The sequence below is a fragment of the Poecilia latipinna genome, unplaced genomic scaffold (genome assembly GCF_001443285.1).
Source record: "Poecilia latipinna isolate Pla-1442-1.1 unplaced genomic scaffold, P_latipinna-1.0 Scaffold861, whole genome shotgun sequence".
Classification (NCBI taxonomy): Eukaryota; Metazoa; Chordata; class Actinopteri; order Cyprinodontiformes; family Poeciliidae; genus Poecilia; species Poecilia latipinna.
Genome location: NW_015113477.1, coordinates 246,033 through 257,152, shown reverse-complemented (window position 1 = coordinate 257,152; position 11,120 = coordinate 246,033). Strand labels below are relative to the sequence as shown.

The window sequence follows — 11,120 nt, the reverse complement described above, 5'->3', positions numbered from 1 at the left end:
TTTTTTTTTTTTTTTTTTTGAGAAATCTTCAAATATTGATGTGTAAACTTGTATATATCTAAAAAAAACAAACATAGTGATTTAGTTACAGTTGATCATTAAACTCTTACCTTGTTTGGCTCCTTAAACAAAAGTTAGCAATGAAAGTTTGTATTCTGAATGAGGAAGACGTTGGGACAACCTGCTGCCTTACTGATCATTTTACTCATGTTGGTTAAAACTTATTGTAGCCATCTAAACTTTCATCTGTGAGATATTTAAGGGATTTCAGGCAGCCTGTTTCAAAGGTCCAGTTCTACATCATCTCTATTTTGTTCATTAATTAATTCATTTTTTTTACGAATGAGGTCACAATTTCCTCAACCACCCTGTTATACACAGTGAAATCGGAGTTTCATTATTTCATGCCTAAACTCTTCTTATGCTTTCATACACATGGAAAACCTCCTTGAGTAATTATGTTCTGACCATTTACTCCTGACATGATGCTCCTGTGAGATTTAGCCATTTCAAGTGGCAATAAATGTGGATGTTTCCTATTTATATTTTACTCCTCACCAGAAATTACATTTGTATTTTTTTTTAAAGGTATTCTGTCATTTGAGCATTTATATTGGGTTTCTGATTTTTAGAATCTTTAAATATATTGGCGTCCAAATACAGGTATATAAATATATATTTATTTTGCTTTGTTTTTTGCACCCGTTCTCAGACATTCCCTACGTGCTGAAGCTGGAGTCCCATCCTCACACCACATGCTGGCCGGGCCAGTGCCTCTACTTCATGGCTCCCAGCTTCCCTGACAAGCAGCGCTGGGTGGCAGTGCTGGAGTCTGTCGTGGTCGGTAGCCGCGGGTCTAAAGACAGAGCAGAAACTGAGGCGGTAAGTGTAATTTTGTCATTTAAGTATAAGTTTAAATATTCATACATTATTTTTAAGATTTTGTGCTGCTCAATATGTAAATACTTTTGTAAACGACAGGTGTGAAACCAGTCCTTGGTTTCTTAATATTAGACCAATTTTAACCAAATCCAAAGATCTTAGTCTTGTTTGGGGCAAAATTTGAAAAAAATGAATTAAGATGCTTTTTATTCCTCATCAGCCCAGCATCTTCACTTCTTTTTTTCTCTCCTTTCTCTCTCTCTCTTCTCTTTGCATGTGTTCAATATTTTCATCCTGTACCTATTTGTTGTCCTCCTCTGTGAATAAATTGGTTGGTACATGTGTGACTGCGATCGTGTGTGTGCGTTTATCTCCATTCAACCTGGTTATGTGGATCATGTTATAGGCAGGCGTTTCTAAAAGACAGAAGAACCTATCACCTCTGGTTCAGGTACAGTAAGTGGCTGCACGAACGCTTGGGCTTCAGTCGTCCGTCCGACTGAGCATGTGTCAGCTGTTCCCAATATTCATTAAAACTGTGTGCACGATAGTTGAGGTCAGCACAGTCCAGGGTCACTTACTCAATATGGTTGACCAGAACAGATGCCTTCGAAAAAACAGTCGTACGTCATACGTTTTCAGTGATATAAACCACATTAACGCATGGACACGAACATGCTGCGGCAGACATTTTAGCGTATGCTGTGCTGCATGCTCCTGCAAAAGCTGTGCTAAAGCCCTTTTTGGTAAACCACGACATGATCGGTTTTTGCAACAGCAGATATCATGGGCTGGTGCTTGTTCCTTTCTTTCTGTTTTTTGCAACATTTCCTCCCATCTTCTGCTTTCTTTGTAATGCTAGCTTAGCTCTGAATTGTTTCAGCTTCTCTCCAAATACGGCGCCCCTGCCTCTACTTCCTGTGTCTAAACATTACATTTCTGTTACCTTCTAACCTCTACTATCAAACTGTTGTGTTCACAGCCAAATAAAAAAAACTGAAAGAAGAGTTATAACAGTTCCAAGTAAAAATGAAATAAATCTAGATTTTGCTATAATTGTTTTTTTCCCCCCCCATAAGTTACTCTTATGAATTTGGCTTCATAAGACTAACTTATGCTGAAGTTAGTCTTATGTTTCTAACTTTAACATAAGACTTGTGACATCAAGTTCTAAATTTACTGATTTGTTGATCAAGGTTGGAGCTATTGCTAAATAACACACTGGGATAAGAACATTCACCCACAGCTTTGTAGTTTGTGCAAAACTGAGGCTTTTACCAGAGTCGACTGCCAAATTAAAAGCTACACAACTGGAGTGATTAGCAATTGGCATGTTTAGCATTACTCTAACAACTGTTTCTGTTTGAGAAAGTACAGGAACAAACTGAAAAGACTTGCCTTAACCAAGATTTTCACATTGCTAACATTTCCAAATTCAGTATCCGTCATGTGAAACAGAGGTTTAGAGCTCAAAACAAAGTAACTTTGCTGTGTTGTGTTTAACCTTCCTGGTACCTGCTGAAAGCTTTCAACTCTCTCACAGCCTAAATGACCCACAGGGAGGTCTAAGAATATCATTAAAAAATACAGAGTAGCTTTTTTTTTTTTTTTTAATCTTCATTCAGTAACAACATTTCCACTATTTTAGTTGTTGCTACAACCTTGTACCTCTTACTTGTGCTGTGCAAGAGGAACTGATGTTCTGACCAGCTGGTCACAGGCCAAGCTGAAATAAAAAAGGTTGACGCATTCTGGTCAAAACCCCATTTATTGGTGCGTCCCCGAATTATTGCCTCATTTGTTGACATCACACAAAGTCTTGCATTGCTGACAGTCTAGTAAAATTTGTGTTTTCATTTCCAGCCAGGAGCTTCATAATCTTGACCAGATTAAATGTTTTTCTGATTACAGACTTTACTATTGCGAGATTATCTCATATTAGGCTTGTTTTTTTATTTATTTCCCTGTTTTTTCACATAAGGGCTTTTTCCTAAATTACTTTACTTTCTATCCAGTTTTCCCTCATCATTTTCTCCAGTGTAGCTGTCCTTCTGTCTGAAGCTCCTCCCCCCACTGCATCTCTTTGGCTTTATTATGTTGAGCTCTGTTAGACCTCCAGATTCACTATGCAAAGTAAAAGTGATGCTACAAGAAATATTGCAGAGCAGCATTTAGCACATACAAGACTTGCATTGTTGATCTTTGGTTATTTGACTATTTTTTTCTCTTTTCAGTTGCAACAGATAGATAATGTATAATGAAATGTATTTAAAACTTAATTACAAAAAAAACTGGAAAGATTAAAGTTAACTGGTTTACTGGAGGTATGACAAATTGTGTGTTTCATGCCTGTATGTGAAATAAGCCTTGCTATATTAGTGCTTTGCTCATTTTGTTTGTAAAAGCTCTCCGGCTGTCACGCTCTGAGTTTACTTGCCCCTAATTCAACTAATTTGCAGATTTCTGAACCTTTCTGGTTTTCCTTTGTTTATTGTCTTAATAGAAACTTCTGGGCAACTCTCTGCTGAAGCTGGAGGGGGATGACCGCTTGGACATCAACTGCACCCTACCTCTCACAGACCAGGTACAGTAACCACAAAAAAAAAAAAAAAAAAAAGAGGCTTCCTAACCATGTTTGTGGTGAGTCAATTTGCCTGACTACTCCATTTTCCTCACTGCCTGCCTCATCCTCTCCTTCAGATTGTTCTCGTTGGCTCTGAGGAGGGTTTGTACGCTCTCAACGTCATCAAGAACTCTTTGACGCACATCCCTGGACTGACTTCAGTTTTCCAGATCCAGATCCTGAGGGAGCTTGATAAGCTGCTGATGATCACTGGTACGACATTCTCGTTGTATGAGAACTGAGTGAAAGCACTTTCACTGTGAAATGATTGTTTTTACTTAAGAGAAAAGTAACAATCATTCCTACTGCAGCAAAAGTAATACAGCAGTCTGGTTTTAACAGCTATAATGTAATCAGCAACCGTTATTTGATTGGCATTACTTCTCTGGTTAGATTCATATCCAAACTACATGGCCAAATCCTTCTTCCTCCCATAATATATATAAAAGGCATCAAGATGGAAATTGACACAAGTTATGTATAAAAACATTTGTGTGTTTTTATTTTTGTTTGTTTCTTCTTTTTTTTTTTAATAATTAGTTGTTGGAACTAAAGGCATAAAATCCATAAATTTACGTGCTAAACCCCCAATTTATGGGCATTTCCTTGTACGCGTTATAATGCCTGGTGTTGCTGATGTCATTCAGGGGAAGAGAGAGCGCTGTGTTTGGTGGAGATCAAGAAGGTGAAACAGTCTTTGTCACAGTCCCATCTCCCAGCTCAGCCCGACCTCAACCCTTTCATCTTTGAGACAGTGAAGGGATGCCACCTCTTCTCTTCTGGAAAGGTGAGACCATTTGCTGCGTAAACGGAGTCGAGCCCCGGCGGACTGTCACCCAGTCAGCTATCGAGCTGATCTCAACAGGAACAACAGAGCGGCGATTGCAGATATTTACCTCTGTCCTGATTAGAACTGCCCTGTCTTTGCAGATCGATAACGGACTCTGTATCTGTGCTGCGATGCCTAACAAGATTACCATCCTGCGACATAATGAAAGCCTCAACAAGTTCTGCATCAGAAAGGTGAACGGACGGCGTGGGAGATCTGCTCGGTGTGGGAACTTAAAGAGGATGCTGATCCATTCTCCGTTTGCATTCGCAGGAGATTGAGACGTCAGAGCCGTGCAGCTGTATTCACTTCACTGGATACAGCATCATAATTGGCACAAATAAGTTCTACGAGATCGAGATGAAGCAGTATGTGCTGGAAGGTACGCGTCTTAATTTGAGCTGTTATTTCTTTATAACCAGATGGTTTTACACAAAGCTTCACAGCAGAGGAGTTCTGTCACCGCAGCGTTTGAGCGTTCACACCCGAGTGAGCTAAATATCTCTGGGGATTCGTTTCTGCAGAGTTCTTGGATAAAAACGACGCAACGCTGGCTTCGGCCGTCTTCGCTGCGTCCTCCCACAGCTTTCCCATCTCCATCATCCAAGTCACCACAGCCCCACAGAAGGATGAGTACCTGCTCTGTTTCCACGGTTTGACATTTGTTTATTCATTTATGTGGTTTTATATATATATAAAACACAATGCAACATTACCACCAAAGTGGAAAGGCGGTGTTTCCTGTTGGGTCTTTTAACTTATGAACTTTTTGTCTTGCAGAGTTTGGTGTGTTTGTTGATGCATATGGCCGCAGAAGTAGAAGAGACGATATCAAATGGAGCCGTCTGCCTCTCTCATTTGGTAAATGTCAACCAGTTTGAGTGTCTCGTTTGGATGAATTGTAATTGATTTTAAAGGATTAAAAAAAACAGTAATAATGTTGAATGCCATGTTGTTTTTTCCAGCCTATAGAGAGCCCTACCTGTTTGTGACTTACTTCAACTCTTTGGATGTTATTGAAATTCAGGGACATGCTGCTCTTGGGTAAGGGTTTTTTTTTTATTATTATTTTGTTGCCATTTTGATTTTGAAAGATGTTTACGGCTTATTTATTTTTTTATACAGCTTTTGGTAATAAACTTTAATGTATTTTGGAATTGTATATGTTAAACCAACATTATATAGTGCAGAACTCTTAAGTGGAAGCAAAAGTGATGCATAGTTTTCATTTTTTTTAATTTGGCTTTTACAAATTAAAATCTGAAAATTCGTGGAAGCGTCGATTTTATGTGATGGATCAGAAATGAGTTATGTATAAAGGCAGTCTCTTTCTGCCACTAGACAGGAAATTATGGATCTTTTCCCCTGAAAAAAGATGGAGGGGGGGTTCAATCCCCCTTTTTGTTTTAAGACCTAAAAATGAAAATAAAACTGAATTGTAGTTCTTAAATTTCACAGTAAAACACCGTATAGTGTATACTCCAAAACGTCAGGTCTGAGGATCTAATCTATTTAATCTATACAATTTTCTTTTTAGTTCTTTGGATTTCAAATGTTAGTTACAGGGACTGACAAAACATAGTGCACAGCTGTGAAGTAAAAAGAAACTGATTCAATTCTAAAAGAAAAAAATAAATGTTGTAGCTCATTATTACAGTTGTTACAAACGGTGATGGCTGTGGATAGGAATGTAGTGGTCAGTATTACAGCTAACCTGAAGTAGCCTGCGACTGAAGACACAGTCTGATGAGGAGGATCCTCTGGGTCGTCTGTAATGATGTTAAGTTTATGAAGAATCCTTTGCACAGGAGCCCCAGCAGATTATGTGCAGAGTGATCCTCCTTTATCAGCTTGCTAAGCTTTTTTTTAAGTCCCTGGCTCTGATGCTGCTCTCCCATATGAAGATTGGAAAAGGGATCACACACGCCAAAGCAGACTTATAGACGATGTACAGCATCCTGTTATAAACACTGACAGAAGTACAGTCTGCTCTGTCACTTTTTGTAGACTATTTATTTCAATGTTGCATCTTTGGTTCAGTCCAAATGACGCAACATTTAAAATGCATTTACAAATCAAACTTGGAGAACAGCACAAGTTGTGCATATTTTTGCTGTTCTGTAAGAAAAAGTGAGGAAATGCTCCGGTCATTGTTTGAAATAGTTTTTGCTTTCCCTGCTCTTCAGGTCACACTCGTATGCACACTTGGACATCCCAAACCCACGTTACCTTGGCCCAGCCATTTCCTCTGGGGCCATTTACTTGGCCTCATCCTACCAGAACAAACTGCGGGTCATTTGCTGCAAAGGCAACCTGGTGCAGAGTCAAGAAGGCGGAGGAGATCTGCAGCGCAACGGCTCGGGACAGAGGTAAGAGAGCTCGCCTTCACTTATGTCTTTCATTTAGGGACCGCTTTAGTGACACGCCATCCTCTTGAATTTTGGCGTGTTTCTGATGTGCTATCCATTTTCAAAACAGACAGAATATTAAATTCCTGCCTTCAGTTTTCACAAAACACAGAATAAAAGATTAAGAGCTTGTAATATTACAAGGGAGCAACATTCTTGCCCAAAAAAAAAGATGAACAAAAAGATGTAATTTCTTTTTCTTGGCTGTTGAGATTTGATTAACTAGTCATTTAGTTAAAATATATATATATTTTTTTCTCAGCACCTAAAATGTCTTGTTTTAGGTCAGCTTTGCAATATGAAGTTTCCATATTTGTCTGTTTAATTACAGAAAGATATAAACAATGCAGGAACATGCAGCAGCAAAGGACTTTGTAAAATTGTTGTTGAACATTAGTGTCCTTTCCCACGGTGAAACAAGTCCTTTACTGGTGTGAGCTGAAATGCTGCTCAGATAGGCTGAAGCTATTAAAGCAACATCCAAAGCCAGATTCAAGTTTACAAATATGTCCTTTATTCTGATTAAGCTAACATTAAAGGAAAATGTACACTCTTTTTCATTATTTTGGCATTTATCAAGGATGAATAATGTTGGTCCTGCTAGCTGACCTAAAGCAAAGCAAGGCGAGGTTTGGAGCCTTTATGCAGCGTATTTTGATTTCAGCTGCACACGAGGTTCTGTGTGTGGCTCAGAACAAGTTTAGAGCCGTGGGATGTTTCCAGTCACTGGTTCTGGTTCATGTATGTGGTGCTGATGGGTCACTGGGCTTAGCTGGCACAGGTGGCATCCGCACGTGGTGATGCTCCGAATGTTTTAATGAAAAATTTACATTTGTTTTGTTTTGCAGGAAAGGTGGTCCATTTTTTATCTGTCACAGATCATAATTTTTGTATTATTTGTTTTTAAATGATTTGTTGAAATGCCTCATCTCGATAATAAACTTCAAAATAAAAAAATGTTTTTGCTGTTCTTGCGCTGACTGGTGCAAAGCTTCATTAACGCTCCATATTTTGTTGTCAACCGCTAACTTAAATTCAATTCAGCAGCCTAAACGGAGCTGATGGGTTCAGTCGCCTCTAATCACAAACAACAATGCGCTTGTTAGCCGATTCAATTAGCGCTAGCATAAATCCATTCCCCATCACCACGTCCAGACTCTCCCGGTGCCAAGCAGAGCCCAGACTTTAAACCTCCTTCACTTAACGATGCACCATGTCTGTCTTTACACCTGGGTTCCTCCCCGCAGTCCCAATAAGCGTGGGCCGCCCTCCTACAATGAGCACATCTCCAAAAGGCTCGCCGCCAATCCTCTGGTCCACGGCGACCCCGGCACGCCCCACCGCTACAGAGAGGCCCGCACGGAGTTCCGGCGGGACAAGTCTCCGAGCCGCCCGCTGGAGAGAGAAAAGTCCCCCGGCAGGATGCTGGAGAGCCGGATAGTCGGGTCTCCCGGCAGGGCCATGGCTGCTGACCCCAGGCTAGAACGTTCCCCTGGCAGGGCCATGGCTGACCCCCGCATGGACCGCTCCCCCGGCCGGATGATGGACGTTCGAAGGGAGAGGTCACCTGGAAGGTTCGAGGAGCGTCAGAGACTTCATACCGGCTCTGGGCGCACGCCCATAAACCCCGTCAACAAGGTTCGTCAACAGGATAAAGTACATAATGCTATGTAGATTGTTTCTCCTTTTACACGTAATGTGTATTTTAGTGGTTAAGATGCTAAAGCTTGGTGGTGAGGACACTGTTAGTAAATCCATGGTGAAGCAAGTGCATGTTTTCCTAATATTGTGTAGCCCTAGACTGTCACATAAACCCTGAATAAAGCACTTTGAAGTTTGCAGGTGTAATTTTAAAAAAATCAACATCTGCAAGAGTTCTTAAATATTCCAACATTTAAAATGCTAAGACATATTTTTTTGGTCTCCTGCAGGTGTGGGACCAATCATCCGTCTAAGAATCAGCGGAGCCACACGTCCTTCATGGAAGGAGAAACTCATCTTTTTCAAAGAACCAGTGAGAACGTTGCAGACTCGTCCTGAAACACTGCCTATACTTAAGTACCTACACAGAAAACCAACCGTAGCTGTCGGATACTAAAGGTAGTATTAGACAAAACAAAGAGATGTCCTTCAGATTAGGCTATATTTTCAATGAAGAACAAAATGTCATACTGGCCACATAAACCTGGTTTTTATGACGTTTTTAGCACATGTTAATAATTTGCAAAGGAAAAAGCTAAGATGTGGGTTTTTACATCGAGTCTGGACTTGGTTGGTTTTGGTACTTTCAGATACACCTTCACATGCTGCTTACTACAACATAAGCACAGTCATAGAAACCCAACCTTAAAGTCATCCGCAGCCACCAGTGATGAATGGTTTAAACTGGCTAAAATCAACATCATTAAATTCGGCTCCGCTCCTCCTCAAACTCCTTAACTACAGATCAGGGCATGGCCTCCACACACAGTCAGCTAATTACAATCATCTTCAGCTGGTCATCAGTCCACGCCTGACGGGCCGCGGCCGCAAAGCAAGCAGAGAAAAAGTTCAGTATCGCCCTGGATCACTGTTTGCCCTCCTGACGGGTCAACACTAAAAAAAAATAAATAAAAAAATGCACTACCCACAGCCCACACCCCCAGCAGCGATGGAGCAGTACCTTTCTAATCCTTCAGAACACAATCTGAGTGTAAATAGATGAGACATAATTTTATATATATATTCTGAGAGGGAATTTCAAGGCTGGAAAAAGCCGTGTCTATTTTTGTTAAAGAACAAAGTGATAAAATAGTCCTCTTGAATGTCCGATGAGTATTCTTTTAACGCGTCTTTATCAAGTGAGTGATTGTATCTGGATCTGACTCGTGTATGCACTTCCATCTGTCAAAAAGGGAAAAAATCTCAGTACTGAATCATATATGAAGGAATGAAGAACAAAAAAAAAGAAGAAACAATCATGTTTGGAGTTTAAAACCTTAGTACCTGAGCATTTCTTTTTGTACAGTGTTCCTTACTGTTGTATATAAACTGAAAATGTTCAAAGTGAAGATGGAAAAGATTTTTTTTTTGTTTTTGTTTTCTTTCTCTCCTGATTCGTAAACGGCATGGATATGTATATCTGAAACGAAACGGAGTGTTGTCTTCTGCTTCTGCCTCATCGAGTTCCACAACCTTACAAAGCACGTAAATATTAACTACCTTGTGTGAACTATCTGCTCAGTGAAGTCATGTGACGATGACTAAATCCTAGCCTTTTATTATTATTATTTTGAGTTGAGACATCCACATCATTGAGAAGATCAGTAAAATTACCCATCCATGTTGATTCGAAAGACAAATTCATTTCTGAACATCGGTTTTCAGTCATGGTTCTTGAATGTAAGCAGATGAGATACCTCACTTTGACTTCTCCAGTTTTTCCTTCTCGGCAGTAAGGCGCTCAGTTTGAAGTTATTTCTGGAATTTCTTTAAACTCCTTTATGAACTTTACCCTTCCTTCCTGAATGTATTAAAAGTCAAGAAGATGGAGCTGATTTTACCAGTGTTTAACAAAATGCAACAGATTGCACACATTTTCAGCTGGTCTCTGCAGGACTCTGTACAAAAGGGTTGCCCGCATATTTTAATTTTTATTTTTCTATTTCATCGTCTTTATGCTTTACATATTCCGGATCATAATGCTCTTATGCTGGATATGATATTGATGTCTGCTAACAAATGTTTAATTAGCATTTCCTGTAGAGATTTTGTCACAGAATATTAAGTATTATAACCATTGTCTTTCACTTATGATTTGCATTGTTGTTTTTTTGTGTGTGTTTTGCTGTCATAAATTGCAGGAAAACAACTTGGCTCTTCTCCTTTACAGTCACACTACAAGCCTAAAGTTTGGAAACTTCAGATTTGTACAAAAATGTCCAACTTTGATTGGTTTACTTGGGTTCAAATAAACAATTAATACATCAAAAATAAATCTTACTATATATTTTTTTCTTTTACATTTTTTTTTACTGCTTGGGACTTTTCCTGTTTGATAAATGTTTGTTAAATTGTGCATATCGGTGGAAACGGTCTGATCATAACTTGAAGTTACTTCATAGCTTTTGGTCTGTAGTGTGCTTGAGTAAATTAGAATATCATCTGAAATTAGTTTAATTCAGTAATTTGTTCACAAAGCAAACTCTCAGTATCAAACAGCATTCTTTAATGTTGATCAGTATTTCACAAAATTTGAATAAAACAAAGTTTAAAAGAATGTCTAATACATTAAAGTTATGGCGTACTCAGTCCTGAGGATCTGACTTGACTAGCTGACGATCTTTACCCACAGAAGGTCACAGTTATCGATGGTGGATGTTCTGTGTACGGTTTCCAG

General features: G+C 39.4%; 1 protein-coding gene across 1 annotated transcript in view; it reads left to right on the top strand.

Moving 5' to 3' along the window:
- cita (citron rho-interacting serine/threonine kinase a) overlaps window positions 1-10,534 on the top strand; it is a 44,543-nt gene extending 34,009 nt beyond the window's left edge. Inside the window, exons 32-44 of the mRNA XM_015048121.1 lie at window positions 713-882; window positions 1,289-1,333; window positions 3,386-3,466; window positions 3,583-3,718; window positions 4,153-4,292; window positions 4,436-4,528; window positions 4,608-4,716; window positions 4,859-4,987; window positions 5,115-5,195; window positions 5,300-5,378; window positions 6,521-6,703; window positions 7,990-8,380; window positions 8,674-10,534. Of these exons, the coding sequence (XP_014903607.1) occupies window positions 713-882; window positions 1,289-1,333; window positions 3,386-3,466; window positions 3,583-3,718; window positions 4,153-4,292; window positions 4,436-4,528; window positions 4,608-4,716; window positions 4,859-4,987; window positions 5,115-5,195; window positions 5,300-5,378; window positions 6,521-6,703; window positions 7,990-8,380; window positions 8,674-8,697 (1,661 nt within the window). The 3' untranslated portion in view covers window positions 8,698-10,534. The remainder of the gene's footprint in view (window positions 1-712; window positions 883-1,288; window positions 1,334-3,385; window positions 3,467-3,582; window positions 3,719-4,152; window positions 4,293-4,435; window positions 4,529-4,607; window positions 4,717-4,858; window positions 4,988-5,114; window positions 5,196-5,299; window positions 5,379-6,520; window positions 6,704-7,989; window positions 8,381-8,673) is intronic.
- Window positions 10,535-11,120: the final 586 nt, after the last annotated feature.